This window comes from Entelurus aequoreus, linkage group LG05 (genome assembly GCF_033978785.1).
Source record: "Entelurus aequoreus isolate RoL-2023_Sb linkage group LG05, RoL_Eaeq_v1.1, whole genome shotgun sequence".
In the NCBI taxonomy this organism is placed as follows: domain Eukaryota; kingdom Metazoa; phylum Chordata; class Actinopteri; order Syngnathiformes; family Syngnathidae; genus Entelurus; species Entelurus aequoreus.
Window position 1 is genome coordinate 52,588,724 of NC_084735.1, and position 23,166 is coordinate 52,611,889.

Genomic DNA, 23,166 nt, shown 5'->3' on the forward strand with positions numbered 1-23,166 from the left:
CACCCTCAAATAAAAAGGAATTAAGTTAGGATGTTTGGGAACAACCCATGAACTCCCAAAGTTCATGCCTACCGTGAATTGGGAAATACTGGAACATCAGCTCTACAGTGTTTAAATAGTGCAACCCCTGAGAAATTTACACACACGAAAAACCGTATATTTAATAATTTGATTAGGCCCAGCAACAGTCATTTCCCACCTTTCCCATGGGTCTTCGCTTCAATGATCTCACTGATGCGTCCGGGCCCCACAGCATTTTGGGCTGTGAGTGTGAACTTGTACCAGGTGCCACACTTGAGGTTCTCGAGCCGATAGGCACGCTCACTTGGACTGATGGCGAAGTTTCCCCACTGCTCGCTGTTGTCCTCCGAATATTGCAAAATGTAGCCTGTGAAGGAAACATGCCTACTGAATATACTGGCGTGTTGTAAAGGAAAATAATATGCTAGTGAAGCAATGTGTATGTGTGTGTATGTGTGTGAAGTGTGTGAGACCTCTGATAGAGCTGCCGCCGTTGTCTCCAGGTATCCAGGACAGTGTGATGGACGTTGTGGTGGTCTTGGTCACTGTGAGGCGAGGCTGGTCAGGTGGAACTGATAGAAGACAGACCATTTTTACATGACAGGAGAAACATGGTAGGTAATACACGTGACCTGCCTGCTCCAGCCTCTGCGTCCTGTCCAGGGCCCGAGCCCGAGGCAACAAGCCAGAAGCCAGATGGCATCCATCACACATCGGTTTTTGTATGCCCAACTTTAGTGTAGTACTGTTACTTTTACAGTCAACTTATGATTGGTATGTTTGTTTTCGTAAAATCTACCGTCGTTTTTACAGTGTATTATAGTAAATGAAAACAGTATGTCCGTTATTTTACTGTAAAAAAAACCTGGCAGTTCACTCGCCATAATTTTATCGTACAATTTACACTCATGTTATAGTGTATTACTGTAAATGCAAAAACGGTACCGTTGTTATTTATACAGTAAAATTCTGGCAAATGAGATGTCAGTTATTGGACTGTAAAACCTATGGTCGTTTTTACAGTGAAAAACAGTATATCTGTTATTTCACGGTAAAAAAAAAGAATTTTACCGTAAAATGGACGGCCGTTTTACAATGCATTACTGTAAAAAAATAAAACAGTACTGTTATTTGTATGGTCAATTTCTTTGAGCGGAGAGTTGTTTTTTTAATCATATAATGCATAGTTGTTTTTACATTACATTACTGTGAATGTAAAAATGTTACAACAAAAAAGGAAGTCACCAAAATTTTACAGTAAAATCTACAGTCATTTTTGTACCTAATTACTGTATATGGAAAAAGGATAGCGCTGTTGCCTCTAAGGTAAAATTCTGGTGAGTAAAATCTGCGGTCGTTTTGTTTAAAACATTGTGTTACTGTAAATAGAAAGACTGTACACCTGTTATTTTCACAGTAATATTATACAGACTGACCTGACGGTTTTTTTTAAACATTAAAATCCAAAGTCATTTTTTACTACATTGTATTACTGTAAATTAGGGATGTCCGATAATGGCTTTTTGGCGATATCCGATATTCCGATATTGTCCAACTCTTTAATTACGGATACCGATATCAACCGATACCAATATCAACCAATACCGATATATACAGTCGTGGAATTAACACATTATTATGCCTAATTTGGACAACTAGGTATGGTGAAGATAAGGTCCTTTTTTAAAAAAATTATAAAATAAAATAAGATAAATAAATTAAAAACATTTTCTTGAATAAAAAAGAAAGTAAAACAATATAAAAACAGTTACATAGAAACTAGTAATTAATGAAAATGAGTAAAATTAACTGTTAAAGGTTAGTACTATTAGTGGACCAGCAACACGCACATTAATGTGTGCTTACGGACTGTATCCCTTGCAGACTGTATTGATATATATTGATATATAATGTAGGAACCAGAATATTAATAACAGAAAGAAACAACCCTTTTGTGTGAATGAGTGTGAATGAGTGTACATGTGGGAGGGACGTTTTTTGGGGTGGTGCACTAATTGTAAGTGTATCTTGTGGTTTTTATGTTGATTTAATTAAAAAAAACAAAAACAAAAAAAAACTATACCAATAATAAAAAAACGATACCGATAATTTCCGATACTACATTTTAAAGCATTTATCGGCCGATAATATCGGACATCTCTACTGTAAATGAAAAAAAATGCTATTTTTATTTTTACAGTAAGCCTGAGCTGACACTTATTTATCATAAAATCAACCGTCGTTTTCGCAGTGTATTACTGTAAATGGAAAAACGCTACCACTGTTATTTTAAGTAAAATTCTAGCGACTGAGGTGCCACTATTTTTTTTGTGTGTAAAATCTATGGTCGTTGATTTCACTTTGTATTACTTTAAATACAGTACAGCTGTATTACAGTACAAAATAAAAACAACTAGCAGCTCAGTTGGCAGAATTTTACCTTAAAATCTATGGTTGTTCTTTTAATTTTTTTCTACATTTTAATACTGTAAATGGAAAGACCGTACAGCTGTTATTTTATGGAATGGAAAAAAAGTTTAACTGTTATTTGAGCAGTAAAATTCTGGCGACTTTTTTGTTATTTTTACCGTAAAATGTACAGTTGGTGTTTTTACAGTGTATTACAGTAAATGGAAAAACGATTATAGTGCTGTTATTTTTACATTAAAATGTCGGCAACTGAGCTGTCAGTTTTTTTTCTAACCTAAAATCTATGGTCGGTGTTTTTACAGTGTATTACTGCTAAAGGAAAACGATGATAGCGCTGTTATTTTTACAGTAAAATTATAGCGACTGACCTGCTAATGCCATTTTTTTTTACGCCGCGCGGCCAAACATTGCAAGTAACAAACCAGACAGTATGTTTAGTCTCTACCTTTGGAATAGATCACGATCAAAAAGCAAGGTAGCACACTTTTGTTATTTTCAAATGCTGCATTTCCTACCTTGAACCTGCAGGTTGAGGACGATCATATCGGAGCCAAAGCTATTACTGGCCACACAGGTGTAGTTCCCAGAGTCCTCCGCTTTTACTGTGCGAATAACGAGGCTGCCGTTGCCATGGACACTGCGCCGGCTGTCAATCACGACAGGTGCGGGGGTTCCGTTTCTGCAACACATACATGCGAGGTCAACAACCATTTACTTTTGTGCAGTGGGAAAATATATTTTCCTCCAGTAACAGTTTGGACACTCACATCTCCTTCAGCCACTTGATTGTTGGAGACGGATCGCCCACTGCCTTGCACGGTAACACAATGTCTCTCATCCAGGGTGTCGTCACTGTCCTGTTGAAGGTCAAGATGCGTGCTGGAGCTGCAAAATAAATAATGACAAAATGTCTCAACAGCCCAGCGCAGACAAACAGTAATATGGCATACTACTAAAAAATACAGTATAGCACATTTGCATATCTCCCTGCGTTATGTCCACCACTCCACCACCGACACTTGGTAAAGGATGTGAAGGCGATGATAAGAACCGTGGGTCCTGACATCTTAAGGTTTATCTGCATCTGTGATCTTATCAGACAGGACCACAGCAAAGGTGATGACCATGCATTTGCATGTGTGTGGTCTACACAACATACTGTATAAACAGCAGGGTGTATATTTTGTTCCCGTTCATTGATACAAAAAAAAGTCAGTGTTGATAATGAAGTCATCATCAGAGTAATACATTACATTCACTCGAGTCTACTGTAATGAAATGTGTGTGTTTGAACTTTTTAAAGTTACTTTATAACAGTCCATTGTTTGTATCTTAGATTTATTGTAATAGAGTGAAATAAAACCTGCTCAGTGGCCTTGTGGTTAGAGTGTCCGCCCTGAGATCGGTAGGTTGTGAGTTCGAACCCCGGCCGAGTTATACCAAAGACTATAAAAATGGGACCCATTACCTCCCTGCTTGGCACTCAGCATCAAGGGTTGGAATTGGGGGTTAAATCACCAAAAATTATTCCCGAGCGCGACCACCGCTGCTGCTAACTGCTCCCCTCACCTCCCAGGGGGTGAACAAGGGGATGGGTCGAATGCAAAGGACAAATTTCCCCACACCAAGTGTGTGTGTGAAAATCTTTGGTACTTTAACTTTAACTTTAAAAATCTAGAACAAAACATGAAATACAATTAAGTGAAATAAGTATTTGATTGGGATTTAGTACTTCATCCCAATGCAACTTCTTTTTTTACTTCAAATATGATACCGATGTTGGAGCCAAGGGTATTGGCCGTTACTGATATTGATCCGATATCAGCACGAGTATAACATACTTTCATTATTTTGTAGTGTGGAATGTTAGAAAAGGTTTGATCAAATGAAATTAGTCAAATAGAGAACAGTGGTAGGTATTGACAGAAGCAGATTTTTTCATATATCCATATTTAAGTGTTACTTCTTTATTTTCATAGTCATATCACAAAACAGCTAGTGTTCTTCCAATTGTGCTCTTTTGGTCTGCAAGTACTGTGTGTCGGCCTTGATAGTTTGGTATGCAGGGAGTAGAAATAACTCAGGGAGTAGCCATAACAACGGGAGTGGGAGCGAGGGACCGATGGAAGAACACAGCACTTCCGTGGGTTTGGGGGGGAGATCGATCTCAGCTGGGCTAGTGAACGCTTCTGTACTGGATTAATCTCACGTTTGTTTTCAAAGCTTTGAGAATAAAACAACAAAATCTCCAATCTGCCTGGTGCTAAAATTTAAGCTCAGTTTATGTGTCATCAAAAGAACTTGGGAGTGACCAGAAACTTAAATTCCCTGGAGGAACATCTGGTCGGACGCAACAGTATGAAAAACACTCACCTATTTATTATTGACATTCTGAAATGGACTAATGCTGTCTTTAAGTGGAAATGTTTTTTTTGACACCTATTATTGACACAATAATTCATGAAGTTAGCACCGTAACACAGTAAGTTAAATGATGCGGACACGTTTGTTACTGACACTTTCCAATACGCTTCTTCTGCTTTGGAGACTTTGTATGTGTAAGTAATATGCACCTATAATTATTTGATACGTGTTTATATTGATAAATGTTGCTGTTTTAGATTGCAATGTTGTTCAATTAAGTACACATATTACGTATGTCTAGCTTGTGTGCTAAGCTGTGTGACTGCTAATGTCTAGTAGCCAATATCCTACCATGTTTACCTTTTGACTAAAAAACAAGAAAACACTAATGTTGGTTGTTTATTGAAGGACATTTACTGTAGACGCCAATAGTCTATCCAGCTTTGCACAAGTAAACACGCTGCAGGACTGCTTGTTAGAGCTTATATCGGAAATTTTAGATGTAAGTCGATATTTTTTTGGACCAATATCTGATATCAATATCGGATCAGACATACCCATGTATGAATTTTTGAGAAAGGACTTTTTTGCAAAATAGATTCTTAATCTCAATAGGACTTTCCTGGGTAAATATAGGTCAAACAACTGTTGTGTATTTCTTCCATTTATCAATTACATTTTTCAGTCTCTTTCTCATAAGGCTTTTAGCTTATGTTTTTTTAGTCAATTTAAATCTTGCGCAGGTTTACAATCTTGTCTCTGAGATCCTTTGACATCTCTTTAGTCTTACCCGGGGCGGTATAGCTCGGTTGGTAGAGTGGCCGTGCCAGCAACTTGAGGGTTCCGGGTTCGATCCCCGCTTCCGCCATCCTAGTCACTGCCGTTGGGTTCTTGGGCAAGACACTTTACCCACCTGATCCCAGTGCCACCCACATTGGTTTAAATGTAACTTAGATATTGGGTTTCACTATGTAAAGCGCTTTGAGTCACGAGAGAAAAGCGCTATATGAATATAATTCACTTGAATAAAAGATCACTGATTGGTAGCAGATCAAATACTTATTTCCCTCAATCTAATACAAATAATTTTTTTAATATTCTGTTTCTGTTAAAATATACCTATCATAAATGATAAATGATAAATGGGTTATACTTGTATAGCGCTTTTCTACCTTCAAGGTACTCAAAGCGCTTTGACAGTATTTCCACATTCACCCATTCACACACACATTCACACACTGATGGAGGGAGCTGCCATGCAAGGCGCTACCAGCACCCATCAGGAGCAAGGGTGAAGTGGCTTGCCCAAGGACACAACGGACTTGACTAGGATGGTAGAAGGTGGGGATTGAACCCCAGTAACCAGCAACCCTCCGATTGCTGGCACGGCCACTCTACCAACTGTTCATATCTCTGTAATGGGGGTAAAATAACCAAATCAGCAGGGGATACAATACTTATTTTTCCCAAAGTATGTTTAGTCTCAATAATGCTTTGTAGCACAACACTGTTTAAAGGCCCACTGAACCCACTACTACCGACCACGCAGTCTGATAGTTTATATATCAATGATGAAATCTTAACATTGCAACACATGCCAATACGGCCGGGTTAACTTATAAAGTGCAATTTTGAATTTCCCGTTTAACTTCTGGTTGAAAACGTCTTTGTATGATGACGTATGCGCGTGACGTCACTAGTTAAACGGAAGTATTGGTACACCTTTGAATCCAATACAAAAAAGCTCTGTTTTCATCTCAAAATTCCACAGTATTCTGGACATCTGTGTTGGTGAATCTTTTGCAATTTGTTTAATGAACAATGAAGACTGCAAAGAAGAAAGTTGTAGGTGGGATCGGTGTATTAGCGGCTGGCTGTAGCAACACAACCAGGAGGACTTTGACTTGGATAGCAGACGCGCTAGCCGACGCTAGCCGACGCTAGCCGCCGACCGCACGGATGATCGGGTGAAGTCCTTCGTCCTTCCATCGATCGCTGGAACGCAGGTGAGCACGGGTGTTGATGAGCAGATGAGGGCTGGCTGGCGTAGGTGGAGCGCTAATGTTTTTATCATAGCTCTGTGAGGTCCCGTTGCTAAGTTAGCTTCAATGGCGTCGTTAGCAACAGCATTGTTAATCTTCGCCAAGCTGGAAAGCATTAACCGTGTAGTTACATGTCCGGGGTTTAATAGTATTGTTGATTTTCTGTCTATCCTTCCAGTCAGGGGTTTATTTCTTTTGTTTATATCTGCATTTGAGCCCGATGCAATCACGTTAGCTCCGTAGCTAAAGTGTTTCGCTGATGTATTGTCGTGAAGATAAAAGTCACCGTGAATGTCCATTTCGCGTTCTCGACTCTCATTTTCAAGAGGATATAGTATCCGAGGTGGTTTAAAATACAAATCCGTGATCCACAATAGAAAAAGGAGAAAGCATGGAATCCAGTGAACCCTTATACCTAAGTTACGGTCAGAGCGAAAAAAGATACGTCCTGCACTGCACTATAGTCCTTCACTCTCACTTTCCTCATCCACAAATCTTTCATCCTCGCTCAAATTAATGGGGTAATTGTCGCTTTCTCGGTCCGAATCTCTCTCGCTGCTGGTGTAAACAATAGGGAAATGGGAGCAGCACTCCAGCTTGTGACGTCACGCTACTTCCGGTAGGGGCAAGACTTTTTTTTATCAGCGACCAAAAGTTGCAAACTTTATCGTCGTTGTTCTATACTATATCCTTTCAGCAAAAATATGGCAATATCGCGAAATGATCAAGTATGACACATAGAATGGATCTGCTATCCCCGTTTAAATAAAAAAAATTCATTTCAGTAGGCCTTTAAGTGGTGCACATTTGAAGTCGCACTCTTTTCAAACCTCACCTTCTGCCATGGGTTTAACAGTGATGATCTCGCTGGCGTTTCCACGGCCTGCAGCAGTGACAGCAACCACCCAAATGCTGTATTGTCGGTTACGGCTCAGGTTGGGGATCCGGTAGAAGAACACATCCGGGGCTGCCTCAAACTCACTGCTGACCTGTGTGTGGGAATAATGTGGTCATCTTCATGACTATTAATCACCAAGCACTAACACACTTACATTCAATACAAACATTTATATTTGGCTAAAATAGAGGTTCTTTAACACTTTGTGTATTACCGTGGGATGTGGGTTGGAGCAGAAAACTGTGTATTTTCTTATGATGCCGTTCACTTTGACAGGAGGAAGCCAGGACACAAACACAACTGAGTTGGAAGCAGCTGCCGCCTTTACACCGCCCGGAGGACCAGGAACTAAAACATCAAATCATTTTTATTTTAGTGTTAAAGCATAGCACTTTAAAAATAAGCTATGTGCTTAACTCCATAAGTTCTAAGTCAGGGGAGTCCAAACTTTTTTACTCGGGAGTCGCATTGGGCTAATACAAATGTGGTCAGGGGCCAAAGACCGACTGCATGTCAAGTAACAAAACCGGTATATATAGACACACATATACGGCCTATTCTTATACGTGTACATATATACATATTTTATACATATGATATATGTATAAATATCATATATATGATATACATCTCTATATACATTCATATAGAAATATATACACTCATACACAAATATATATAGCTACAAATACACATACATATATACATACCCATATACATATACATACACAACACATACATATATATATATATATATATATATATATATACATACATACATACAAACATATAAATACACACACACACACACACACACACACACGCACACACACACACACACATATATATATGTATATACATACATATATACATATACATATATACATATACTGTACATACACACATACATATATATATATACATACAGATATACATATATACATACATACACACATACATATATACACATTTACATACACGCAGCAAACATACCTACATATACAGGTATGTATTGTATACATTTATGCATATATAGATACATATATACACATATATTAACATACATACACACACATACATATATACATAAGTACAAAATATATATATATATACATACATACATATACATACATACATATGTACATATATTGTACATACACACATACATACTGTACATATATACATAAATACAACATATATATATATACATACATATATACACATACATATATACATACATACATACATACGTATATTGTACATACACACATACATACTGTACACATATACATACAGATTTACATACATACACATATTGATATATACAAATACACACATACATACCTACATATCTAGATACATATATACACATACATTAACATACATATACACACACATATATACATAAATACAACATATATACACATACATATATACACACACATACATATATACATATACACACACATACACATACACATACATGTAGATACAGTGTATATAAATATGTGTTTATATGCTTTATCAACCGAGCCACACCACCCCAAATATAAAAGCGAGAAAATAAATATTTAAAATGGGATGGAGTGGATTTTTTCACTCTTAAGAAAAATATGTTTTCAGAAAATGTAAACTATTTATCAGGTTGTATAGTAAGGGCATGCTTACTATACAACCTCACTTCATTTGATATATACGGTATTTAGAGAAAAACAGATTGGAGGCAGATCATGTCTTTACATCTGAAGGGTTCACAAATTAAGCATTTATCGGTAAAAGACAAAGTTGGACTTATTCGTGCATCGCTAAGTAACATATTTGATTGACACATCGAGCGCCATGATGCTGTGATTGTGAAAATAATGTGAAAAAGGATACAATTGTTTGCAATTGATTTTTGCTACAAATGTTAGTCTCATCTACAATTCATGTCTGCAGTTGTTTTTATGTTGTGAAGTTCATATTTTGTCTCATTATTTAGCTATAGATGTCTCTGTTGTTCAGCAATGTTTGCTATCAATATCAAGATTCAGTATATGCTGTTGAGCCTACGAGAGATGTATTCATCTAGTTTATTAACAGAAATTAAGGATATTTTCTTGATGCTAACAAATATCACCAAAGACTCTATAATGTGGTCATCCGTGTCGATTAAAGCACAACAACTAAGCTTTGAGTTTCTGTTATGAAAATCGAGAAAGAAAATACAGTGTATTGGACCAATAATTACAAATGTATTACTCAGACTTAACATGACGTTAGTCTATTTGCACAACCAGGTCTATACACCCTATTTTTCGGAGTATAAGTCGCTCCAGAGTATAAGTTGCACCGGCCGAAAATGCATAATAAAGAAGGAAAAAAACATATATAAGTCGCACTGGAGTATAAGTCGCATTTTTTGGGGAAATTTGTTTGATAAAACCCAACACCAAGAATAGACATTTGAAAGGCAATTTAAAATAAATAAAGAATAGTGAACAACAGGCTGAATAAGTGTACGTTATATGACGCATACATATCCAACTGAGAACGTGCCTGGTATATTAACGTAACATATTAAGGTAAGAGTCATTCAAATAACTATAACATATAGAACATGCTATACGTTTACCAAACAATCTGTCACTCCTAATCGCTAAATCCGATGAAATCTTATACGTCTAGTCTCTTACGTGAATGAGTTGAATAATATTATTTGATATTTTACGGTAATGTGTTAATATTTTCGCACCCCCGGCCAAACTATGAAAAAAACTGCGACTTATAGTCCGAAAAATACGGTAGTTATAGTAAAGCATAGCAACTAAAAAAGAACACAAACTAATGCCATCTCTTGTCCTTTTTGTATGTTTAGTTCTGCTCTCACACCCTACTAATATAGTAGAGAATAAACTAGAATACATCACATAAAGTTTCTCAAACGAATCAAATGTTCAAACAAACATTTTACAAAGTGATCGCTGCAGACACAAGCGGTCCGATTGTATTCCACAAGATGATGAAAGTGATATTTTTAAGAGCCATTTCCTTCGACACACTTTTGTTTTTCCTGACTTTTTTACCTTTATGAACCACTTCTTTCGGGACTCTATGAAAGCTCTTTCCTATCTCTCGCTGGGTTGCATCTGTTAAAAGCAGCCTCAGAAACCTTGGGGTTGTGTTGGATCAGTCAATATCTTTGGAGGGTCACTGACGTCAACTGACCAAAAACTGTTTTTATTATCTCAGAAATAGTTTTAAAGTGAGAAATTTGTGGTCAAAATTGGATTTCGAAATGATCATTAACGCGTTCATTTCATCTTGTATTAACTATTGCTATTCTCTTTTCACTCTTTTCAACAAGACAACGCTAAAGAAACTTCAGACTGTACAAAATGCGTCTGCCAGACCTTTGACCGGTGCACCCAGAACAGCCCATATCACCCCCGTCTTTATTGGCTTCCAGTTAAATTCCGCATTGAGTTTAAGATTTTAGTCCTGACATTCCGTGCATTGCATGGTGGGGCCCCTAAGTACATCACTGACTTGCTCTGCCCCTACTCTTCAGGCCAGGGTCTTCTAAAGATCCCAAAAACTTGTTTTAAAACCCGTGGAGACCTGGCATTCCAGGCTATAGCTCCCAGACTCTGGAACAATTTGCACCAGTCCCTCCGTGATCTTGACTGTGTTGACATTTGTAAGAAACATTTGAAAACTTCTCTTTTTAGTAAAGCTTTTAGTTAATGCATCTTTAAACTATCAATTTTAATCCACTCTGTATCCTTTTTATGACGTTGCGCCTGTTGTTTTAAATTGAATTGTTGTTTTACTTTACCTATGCAGCGCTTTGCGGTTTTGTCTGTAAAAAGTGCTTTAGAAATAAAATGTACTTACTTACTATCTCTCTATTTGAACGACTGTAAAACCCAAGAACAGAACAGCACTATGACATTTTCTGCTCAAACTCTACACTCACTCTCACTAGTTTTAATGCTACGCTCAAGCTGCTTGACCATCGTGTGAATTAAGCCGCGAAGAGGAAAAACGGATATGACGTCATACGCAACCCACCTATTGCTTCCCCTAAATAGCTAATTTCCTAAATGTTTTTGTCATTAAAGCTTCTTTTAAAGCCATTTAACAATTTCAATGTTGTAATGTGGTTACAAATATTACAATTGTAATATATAGCAGTGAAATACTATATTCCTTCAATAAATTCATATAATACAAGCCGTTACATTTACCACAAGAAGCAAGTTATATCTTTTCTATCAGCATTTTTGGTTCTGCTCACATTAATACCACATTCATTTCAATTAAACAAACTGTGTTTGTTTTGAGACCCAAAGACCAAATCTTTCACTTTTACTCGGGAAAGGAGTGCTTACCGTCCTCCTTGGTGCGAGTATAAATCTGTTCACTGCGGACACCGTCGCCTGCTCTGGTGAAGGCTAACACCTGGATGCTGTAGTTGGTGTATTTCTCCAGGCCGTCCAGCTCCAGTGAGGGCTTGGAAGTCGTGACATTACTGATCTCACCCAGCTCTGAGGGGAGGCGAAGAAAACATTTTGGTTAAGGCCAACTCTTCTTGTAAGTGTAAAGTCATGATTTTTAATTTTTTTTTATAAACCTTTATTTATAATATTCAACATTTACATACAAGCAAAAAAATAATAATAATCAAAACAAGTACAGAAACAGTACAAAACAGAGCCAGAGGGTTATAAACTCAATAAAGTAACTAAAGAAGAATGCAAAATACATATATGTGTAAAGCCATAGGCTCACACAAGTTCCGTAAATAATTCAAATTTGGAGCACAGAACCACAGTTTTCACAGATTTTTGGTTGTTAGAGGCAGAAAGTGTTTTAAAGGCTTACTGAAACCCACTACTACCGACCACGCAGTCTGATAGTTTATATATCGATGATTAAATCTTAACATTGCAACACATGCCAATACGGCCGGGTTAGATTAGTAAAGTGCAATTTTAAATTTCCCTCAAAATATTCTGCTGAAAACGTCCCAGTATGATGACGTTTGCGCGTGACGTCACGGATTGTGCGGACATATTGGGACACCATTGTGGCCAGCTTGTTACGACCTGGTCGCATCGTGGTGCGGTGGTGTTCTCCCAAGGATGCAGACGGCTCGGACACAGCTTGCAGGTAGGAAAAATGATTTATTTAAGACATACTCAGACAGAGAAAAACAAAAACGACTAGCATGGGAGCTAGTAAGCAAAATAATCTAGCATGAGAGCTAGCAGGAAGCAAAGTGGTCGTAACTTGTTGCATGAGAACAAACTAGGAAGCCAGGCCGAGTGAGGCCCGGGCAAAGACTAAATAGCCCTCTGATCAGTGCTCGGGCAACAGGTGCGCGTCCCGAACGCTGATCAGAGGCAGGTGAGTAAAATCTGCAGTCATGGCAACAGAAACAAACATGTGACGCTAAAGTGTAAACAAATTGTGATCCGAGCAGCGGATCCTAACAGTACCCCCCCCTAAAAGGACAGATTCCAGATGTCCCTTGAAAACAAAAAAAACTGGAACCCAAAAAAAAAAAGGCAATAGTTCACGAGTCAAGGGCGGGCGGGGGGGTGACTTGGTGGTGGGTCGCCAGGCCACGTGTCCCCGAATCCACCGGGGAAGGGTCAGGTGGCGGCGGCGAATGGAACGCCGCCGCCGCTGGCGAGGCGGGCGAGGCGGGCGACCACGGTAAGGCCACATTCGTGGCCGCCGAGAAGGTGGGCGTGAGTGGCGCCAGAATCTCAGCAGCCTCTGAGTCCTCTGAGAGAGCTGCTTGCGCAGCCGGACCACTCGAGGTCGCTGAGACGTCGCCGTGGAAGCGGTAGGTGTCGACGTCGCTGTCGTGGCAGCCGGAGTCGCCGCTGTCGTGGCAGCAGGAGTCGCCGCTGTCGTGGCAGCAGGAGTTGCCGCTGTCGTGGCAGCAGGAGTCGCCGCTGTCGTGGCAGCAGGAGTCGCCGGTGTCGTGGCAGCAGGAGTCGCCGCTGTCGTGGCAGCCGGAGCCGCTGTCGTGGCAGCCGGAGTCGCTGTCGTGGCAGCCGGAGTCGCTGTCGTGGCAGCCGGAGTCGCTGTCGTGGCAGCCGGAGTCGCTGTCGTGGCAGCCGGAGTCGCTGTCGTGGCAGCCGGAGTCGCTGTCGAGGCAGCCGGAGTCGCTGTCGTGGCAGCCGGAGTCGCTGTCGTGGCAGCAGGAGTCGCTGTCGTGGCAGCAGGAGTCGCTGTCGTGGCAGCAGGAGTCGCTGTCGTGGCAGCAGGAGTCGCTGTCGTGGCAGCAGGAGTCGCTGTCGTGGCAGCCGGAGTCGCTGTCGTGGCAGCCGGAGTCGCTGTCGTGGCAGCCGGTGCTGGTGCGAGAACCAGTCGTGGTGCAGGTACTGGTGCGAGAACCAGTCGTGGTGCAGGTACTGGTGCGAGAACCAGTCGTGGTGCAGGTACTGGTGCGAGAACCAGTCGTGGTGCAGGTACTGGTGCGAGAACCAGTCGTGGTGCAGGTACTGGTGCGAGGACCAGTCGTGGTGCAGGTACTGGTGCGAGGACCAGTCGTGGTGCAGGTACTGGTGCGAGGACCAGTCGTGGTGCAGGTACTGGTGCGGGGACCAGTCGTGGTGCAGGTACTGGTGCGGGGACCAGCCGTGGAGCAGGTACTGGTGTGGGAACCAGCCGAGGTGCAGGTACTGGTGTGGGAACCAGCCGAGGTGCAGGTACTGGTGTGAGAACCAGTCGAGGTGCAGGTGGCCTAGCTGGCGGTTGCGGCTTAGCAGGCCGAAAAACCGGTGGTGGCGGCCGGGCAGGAGGTTGTGGCTTAGCCCGCCGAAGGACAGGTGGCGGTGGCCGAGCAGGAGGTTGCGGCTTAGCACGCCGTTGTGCCACCCCACTCGCACAGCTCCCAGTACTAGCCCCCCCCTCAAAAAGCGGATCCCAGACGCGTTCCTTGCGGATTGGAACCGTCTTCAAGGGTGGGTGGAGGGTGGTCAGGGGGAGGGTAGAATCCTCTCCTCTAAATTGTCCAAAATGTCTATTGTCACCCCCCACTTGAGACTGGGACTGACTAGATTTAGTCCTTAAAAAAATGTCCTGATAGTGTTTTATTGCAGAATTAAAGTCACTAGGAGGTGGCTGACAAAAGGGAGCAGAATAATTTAAAAAAAAATCTTCGTCTCTGACGTCATCCACAGTGGGCGGGATGACGTCATCCGTGTGGGTCTCCAGCTGACTGACAGCCCAATTGGTGAAATGTTTGGCAAAGTGGTCGATAGGGTTGCCAAACATCTGAGGGGAAGCTTGGGAAGCTTGTAGCTTGCTTCGGTCCGGGGGAGGAGCTTGCGGGAGGAGCTTGCGGGAGCGGCGCGTCTTGACGGCGAGGGAAGGACCTTCTGGCCGGCTTCCGTCTTTGCCGGCGCGCCCGGTACTGCGGTGTAGCGGCGATGTCTTCCGACCAGAGGGAGTCGATGGGGATAAGAGAGCCTCCAGCTCCCCACATGAGAGTCGACCTCTCCTCCGTCGAATAGCGAAGCGTCTCGGCTTCCATCGCTCGCAACACCTCCCACGTACCTTCGTCCAGCTCCTCCGACGTGCTCGCTGCGGGAGAACTTCTTCTTGCTGGCTTCCTACTGTTACGACCGGGTCGCATCGTGGTGCGAGGTGTTCTCCCAATGATGCAGACGGCTTCGGACACAGCTTGCAGGTAGGAAAAATGATTTATTTAAGACATACTCAGACAGAGAAAAACAAAAACGACTAGCATGGGAGCTAGTAAGCAAAATAATCTAGCATGAGAGCTAGCAGGAAGCAAAGTGGTCGTAACTTGTTGCATGAGAACAAACTAGGAAGCCAGGCCGAGTGAGGCCCGGGCAAAGACTAAATAGCCCTCTGATCAGTGCTCGGGCAACAGGTGCGCGTCCCGAACGCTGATCAGAGGCAGGTGAGTAAAATCTGCAGTCATGGCAACAGAAACAAACACGTGACGCTAAAGTGTAAACAAATTGTGATCCGAGCAGCGGATCCTAACACAGCTATTAAGTCGTCTGTTTTCATCGCAAAATTCCACAGTATTCTGGACATCTGTGTTGGTGAATCTTTTGCAATTTGTTTAATGAACAATGAAGACAGCAAAGTAAAAGTAAAGTACCAATGATTGTCACACACACACTAGGTGTGGTGAAATTTGTCCTCTGCATTTGACCCATCCCCTTGATCACCCCCTGGGAGGTGAGGGGAGCAGTGGGCAGCAGCGGTGCCGTGCCCGGGAATCATTTTTGGTGATTTAACCCCCAATTCCAACCCTTGATGCTGAGTGCCAAGCAGGGAGGTAATGGGTCCCATTTTTATAGTCTTTGGTATGACTCGGCCGGGGTTTGAACTCCCGACCTACCGATCTCAGGGCGGACACTCTAACCACTAGGCCACTGAGTAGGATTTCTTTGAAAGAAAAAAAAAGAAAAGAAAGCTGTAGGTGGGATCGGTGTATTAGCGGCTGGCTACAGCAACACAACCAGGAGGACTTTGAGTTGGATAGCAGACGCGCTACCGTGAGTACAGCTTAGGCTTCCAAACATTTGATCGCTTGCCCGTACGTGCGTGCCGCTATGTGCATGTCACATACGTAACTTTGGGGAAATATATGTGCTGTATGAACTTTACGGAGGTGAACGGTACTTTGGGCTGTGGGATTGAGTGTGTTGTGCGGGTGTTTGATTTGTATTGGTGGGTTATATGGACGGGAGGGGGGAGGTGTTTGTTATGCGGGATTAATTTGTGGCATATTAAATATAAGCCTGGTTGTGTTGTGGCTAATAGAGTATGTATATGTCTTGTGTTTATTTACTGTTTTAATCATTCCCAGCTGAATATCAGGTCCCACCCGCCTCTCACCAATCCTTCACTCTCACTTTCCTCATCCACAAATCTTTCCTCCTCGCTCAAATTAATGGGGTAATTGTCGCTTTCTTGGTCCGAATCGCTCTCGCTGCTGCTGGCCATGATTGTAAACAATGTACAGATGTGAGGCGCTCCACAACCTGTGACGTCACGCTACTTCCGGTACAGGCAAGGCTTTTTTATCAGCGACCAAAAGTTGCGAACTTTATCGTCGATGTTCTCTACTAAATCCTTTCAGCAAAAATATGGCAATATCGTGAAATGATCAAGTATGACACATAGAATGAACCTGCTATCCCCGTTTAAATAAGAAAATGTCATTTCAGTAGGCCTTTAAAGTAAAGTTCTAATTCTTTTTTAAAGGCACAAAAAACAGATCGCGTATTGAGAAACTTACATTTATGAATATAAAACTTAGCCAATAGTATAATGAGGTTGCAAAGGTAAAATTCCTTTTCAGTTAAGTCATGATCATACAGTATCATGCAGCAGATTCCATGTGTCATGCTTTTTTTGTTGTTGTACTTCCTGTTTCGGCCTGCTTTTTCTGGTCACTAAGGGGAAGCGCAACAAGGAAGGAAGACATACATCCATCCATCCATTTTCTACCGCTTGTCCCGTTCGGGGGTCGCGGGGGTGCTGGAGCCTATCTCATTTGCACTCGGGCGGAAGGTGGGGTACACCCTGGACAAGTCACCACCTCATGGCAGGGCCAACGCAGATAGACAGACAGCATTCACATTCACACACTAGGGTCAATTACAGTATTATACTAATTACACTGTGTACTTAGTTTCTAATTATGCACATTTAAACAGTTTCGTGCTGTCCTAAATCCATCATAGTTGTTGTGCTTAGCTAGAAAATAAAAATCACAATATTTACCAACTTCCTCTCTTCTTTTTAATTGTGAATTGCGATTGGCAACACTAAATTGGCCCTAGTGTGTGAATGTGAGTGTGAATGTTGTCTGTCTATCGGCGTTGGCCCTACAATGAGGTGGAGACTTGTCCAGGGTGTATCCCGCCTTCCGCCCGAATGCAGCTGAGATAGGCTCCAACACCCCCCGCGACCCCAAAAGGCACAAGCGGTAGAAAATGGATGGAACCACTCTATTTCACTACGTTGCCAAAGTGGTGACCATTCATCTGGAGAGAATAAGTACCTTGTGGTGGTGGGTATTGTACGTTCTTAATAACACCTGCTCAAAGCATAAGCAAACTTAGCACTTGCTTGGGGCCCCGCGGACACTAGGGGGCCCCCAAGAGCAATGAACAAAATATTTATTTTATTTTTTGCATGTATGAGTCCAATTGATGATATATTATTGTACAAAAACACAATTTCAGGCCAACATAGTGCTGCTGCTGATGTAGACCTATAGTGATTATTCCTGCCTCTCTTTAAATGTCAAAGCTCTTCCTCTGCTGCACCTGTGATGACATCACTACTGCACTGTCACTGTGCATCCCAAAGCGCAGGTAGAGGCAAAATGTCACAAAAGAGACACATCCCTTAGATGTAGAAATAAAAAATAGTCAGGAGAAAAAAATACCAAGATAAAAAGGTATGTTTGCTCAACCTCAAATTAATAAAAAAAACTACTTGAGATTAGGGCTGCAACTAACAATTAATTTGATAATCGATTAATCTGTCGATTATTACTCCGATTAATCGATTAATAATCGGATAAAAGAGACAAACTACATTTCTATCCTATCCAGTATTTTATTGAAAAAAAAACAGCATACTGGCACCATACTTATTTTGATTATTGTTTCTCAGCTGTTTGTAAATGTTGCAGTTTATAAATAAAGATTTATTTAAAAATAAATAAAAAATAATTTTTTAAATTAAAAAACAAAACAAAACAAAAAACTCTGCGCATGCGCATAGCATAGATCCAACGAATTGATGACTAAATTAATCGGCAACTATTCTAATAATCGATTTTAATCGATTTAAACGATTAGTTGTTGCAGCCCTACTTGAGATCTTCCATGGCACAAAAAAGACAGAGTGGACTGGCAGTGGTTAATATTAATAACAAAGTTGGCCATCAGATTTCTTACAGTGATGTCAAAAATGACTTTTCCTCCAGGAAAGCCAGGAAGCACAGGTTTTAAAGTACCACAAGATTGGAAAAAAAAAAGTTGACTTTGTGTGCTTAATTGGGTTTCATTGTCTCCATTAAACCAAATCCAATTGTATTTACAATCCGCAAAGTATGTGAAAATACCGTCTAAACGTCACAAAATGCCACAAATTTAGTCAGCCATCGTCTTTGGCAATTTCCGTAGATTGACGTCACTGGAGTAACACTTCTGCACTCTGACCATAGTATAAGATCAGTCTTACTGGAAATATGCAAACATTACAGAGAGTTGTGCTGTCTATCATTCACAATTTCTATATAAGACATGAAAATTTATGTTTCTTCTTTTATGCATTCTAAGTAGGGATGATGTTCGTTAAGAAATTATTGATGTCGATGCCATTATCGAATCCTCATATCGAACCGATGCCTTATCGAATCTCTTATCGAATCCAGATAGGTTGTTGCACTGAGTTCCAAAAGCTGTAGATGCTATATGACTGGGCCGGCACGCTGTTTGTATGGAGGAAAAGCGGACGTGACTGCGGACAGCATGCGGGTGAAGGTTTCAGGTGAGAGAGGATGCTAAAGGCTCGCCCCCAGTGAGCAAAAAGTGCTGCTATGTGCGTTGTAAATAAAAAAATTGCCGACAAACACATCACCAACATGGACGAGGTGCCGCTCACTTTCGACATCCCGGTGAAGCACACTGTGGAGAAGAAGGGGACCAGCACGGTAGCGAATCGATACGCACAACGGGGCAAGAGAAGTCGGCTTTTACTGTTGTGCTAGCTTGCTATGCTAATGGACATCGAGACTGACTTTGAAAATGACGAGAGGGAATCTGGCGTGTTTGATGGAGAACTTGCCCAGCTGTTCATTTCGGACACAGAAGATGAGGACTTTGATGGATTTGTGGATGAGGATTGATCAAAATGTGAGTACATTGATAAATACTTCAATAAAGTACAACCAAACTCAGCTTGGCTCCTGCTGCCTTTTGAAAACAGCGTACAAGCATGGTAGCGTATGTTTTAAGCTAGCGTATGTTTTAAGCTAGCGTATGTTTAACCATGCCTGCGCCCAAAAATACGCTGCGCCTTATTTATGCGTTAAATACAGAAATCAGTGTTAAATATTATAAACTTATCACTTTCCTCTGGCACTGTTCCCCTAGCATTCAAAAAAGCGGTTATTCATCCTCTACTCAAAAGACCTAACCTCGATCCTGACCTCATGGTAAACTACCGGCCGGTGTCCCACCTTCCGTTTATCTCGAAAATCCTCGAGAAAATTGTCGCACAGCAGCTAAATGAACACTTAGCGTCTAACAATCTCTGTGAACCTTTTCAATCCGGTTTCAGGGCAAATCACTCTACGGAGACAGCCCTCGCAAAAATGACTAATGATCTATTGTTAACGATGGATTCTGATGCGTCATCTATGTTGCTGCTTCTTGATCTTAGCGCCGCTTTCGATACTGTTGATCATAATATTTTATTAGAGCGTATCAAAACGCGTATTGGGATGTCAGACTTAGCCTTGTCTTGGTTTAACTCTTATCTTACTGACAGGATGCAGTGTGTCTCCCATAACAATGTGACCTCAGACTATGTTAAGGTAACGTGCGGAGTTCCCCAGGGTTCGGTTCTTGGCCCTGCACTCTTTAGTATTTACATGCTGCCGCTGGGTGACATCATACGCAAATACGGTGTTAGCTTTCACTGTTATGCTGATGACACCCAACTCTACATGCCCCTAAAGTTGACCAACACGCCGGATTGTAGTCAGCTGGAGGCGTGTCTTAATGAAATTAAACAATGGATGTCCGCTAACTTTTTGCAACTCAACGCTAAGAAAACGGAAATGCTGATTATCGGTCCTGCTCAACACCGACATCTATTTAATAATACCACCTTAACATTTGACAACCAAACAATTAAACAAGGCGACTCGGTAAAGAATCTGGGTATTATCTTCGACCCAACTCTCTCGTTTGAGTCACACATTAAGAGTGTTACTAAAACGGCCTTCTTTCATCTCCGTAATATCGCTAAAATTCGTTCCATTTTGTCCACAAGCGATGCTGAGATCATTATCCATGCGTTCGTTACATCTCGTCTCGATTACTGTAACGTTTTATCTTCGGGTCTCCCTATGTCTAGCATTAAAAGATTACAGATGGTACAAAATGCGGCTGCTAGACTTTTGACAAAAACAAGAAAGTTTGATCATATTACGCCTATACTGGCTCACCTGCACTGGCTTCCTGCGCACCTAAGATGCGACTTTAAGGTTTTACTACTTACGTATAAAATACTACACGGTCAAGCTCCTGCCTATCTTGCCGATTGTATTGTACCATATGTCCCGGCAAGAAATCTGCGTTCAAAGAACTCCGGCTTATTAGTGATTCCCAGAGCTCAAAAAAAGTCTGCGGGCTATAGAGCGTTTTCTATTCGGGCTCCAATACTATGGAATGCCCTCCCGGTAAAAGTTAGAGATGCTACCTCAGTAGAAGCATTTAAGTCTCATCTTAAAACTCATTTGTATACTCTAGCCTTTAAATAGACTCCCTTTTTAGACCAGTTGATCTGCCGTTTCTTTTCTTTTCTTTTCTACTCTGCTCCGGGGTGGACCGCTAGCCTGTTCATCGGATGGGGACATCTCTACGCTGCTGACCCGTCTCCGCTCGGGATGGTTCCTGCTGGCCCCACCATGGACTGGACTTTCGCTGATGTGTTGGACTTTCACAATATTATGTCAGACCCACTCGACATCCATTGCTTTCGGTCTCCCCTAGAGGGGGGGGGGGTTACCCACATATGCGGTCCTCTCCAAGGTTTCTCATAGTCATTCACATTGACGTCCCACTGGGGTGAGTTTTCCTTGCCCGTATGTGGGCTCTGTACCGAGGATGTCGTTGTGGCTTGTACAGCCCTTTGAGACACTTGTGATTTAGGGCTATATAAATAAACATTGATTGATTGATTGATTGAAATAGCACCCATAACTGACACGGCGTCTTTTAATACGGTGCGCCCTATGGTCGTGGAAATACGGTATAGTGGCTTCAATAACGGGAACCGGTTCTCAAAAAGGGATTTGAATCCATGGAATCGGTTCTTTTCTTATCGAAGCATCGGGAGAACCGGTTTTCGAACATCATCCCTACTTCTAAGTCGTAAATAAATAAAAACACGTAAAAAGTCCGCTAACAATGTAGTCAATGGGGGCTCTTTATTCCACCCACAAAACCCTCTAAATAACCACCCAAAACTCGCCAACAATTCTCTTTATACATATTGAGACCTGAATATTAACCAAATATTAGCAATGTTGTTCTTATAAGTGCTAAAGCAGGCGGACTATTTTTTAGCGGCGCAATGATACACACAGCTAAGTAACCCTGTGGTGCTTTTTCTGTGAGCTGGCCGCGATGTCCTGCTGCTTCCTCGTCAAAATTCTTCTAGATTATAAATCATGCCGCTCATCTGTATATTAGGAGGATTTAGCCTTGAATATAAAAGTTAATTTGTGACATTCAATTTATACCCGTAGATGGACACAAACACACAACCGAAGACAGTGTATTGTTAACCCTTCGTGTGAATCATGATTATTTCTTCATATAAACAGGAAGATGTGGACACCCTATCAGTCGTCATCGAAGTAAGAGCAGACATTGTACAGTAAGCTATTGTTTTATTATGTTTGTAGTTTGTATTTCTTGTTTAGCACTTAGCTATAGATGATGCTTAGTGTTTCACTAGAGCTGGATCTGTTTAGCAGAGCTTCTAAAACTAGTAGCTCATCCTTCTTACATTCAGGAACAACAATATAGGTTTCTGGATCATACTTTTTCCAAAGTAATCATTGTTGCCTCACACAAAGTCTGCATGATGACAATGAAGGGATCTTTGGTTCCTACGTCATGCGATGCCTTCCTCATTATCTCTCAAAATGGCTCGGGAATCTCTGTGAGATTGATACTTTTTTGATCATATCTATTTACTGTCAAACTCTGAAAATCTTTCGGTGTCATACATCAGATGTATATGATAATAGCTTCAACATAGAGGCAACTTGTTTTTCCACTCTACTGGTACTTTAAGGAGTGGGTAGAGTATTAAGGAAGAACAGAGGAACAACAATGTAATGTAATTGTCAAATGTGTGGATTAAGGGAGTTTTATTTTGATTTTTTTTCCTCCTAACTTTTTGCACATAGTTATGTACATTTGCATAGTTTTAATACATAGTTCTTCAACTTAATATTTGTTTTTAAACCATTTTGTTACCTCTGTTCATTAATTGTAGTGTTTGCTTGATATTTTATTTAATTATGTTTGTTTTTGTACAATTGAATTTGTTACTTTTGTATATATTCAATTGTTTTCTTGCAATACAAAGTATTTTTTGCACATTGCTGTA

At 41.2% G+C, this 23,166-nt stretch overlaps 1 protein-coding gene across 5 annotated transcripts in view; it reads right to left on the bottom strand.

Moving 5' to 3' along the window:
* The window catches only part of dscama (Down syndrome cell adhesion molecule a), a 304,891-nt gene that overhangs the window by 30,851 nt on the left and 250,874 nt on the right, over positions 1 to 23,166 (bottom strand). For all 5 annotated transcript variants that reach the window (XM_062048353.1, XM_062048352.1, XM_062048351.1 and 2 more), the window contains 7 exons: positions 12,129 to 12,284; positions 7,970 to 8,103; positions 7,693 to 7,846; positions 3,219 to 3,336; positions 2,967 to 3,130; positions 495 to 593; positions 200 to 388 (listed from right to left, as the gene is read on the bottom strand). In XM_062048353.1, the coding sequence (XP_061904337.1) occupies positions 200 to 388; positions 495 to 593; positions 2,967 to 3,130; positions 3,219 to 3,336; positions 7,693 to 7,846; positions 7,970 to 8,103; positions 12,129 to 12,284 (1,014 nt within the window). The remainder of the gene's footprint in view (positions 1 to 199; positions 389 to 494; positions 594 to 2,966; positions 3,131 to 3,218; positions 3,337 to 7,692; positions 7,847 to 7,969; positions 8,104 to 12,128; positions 12,285 to 23,166) is intronic.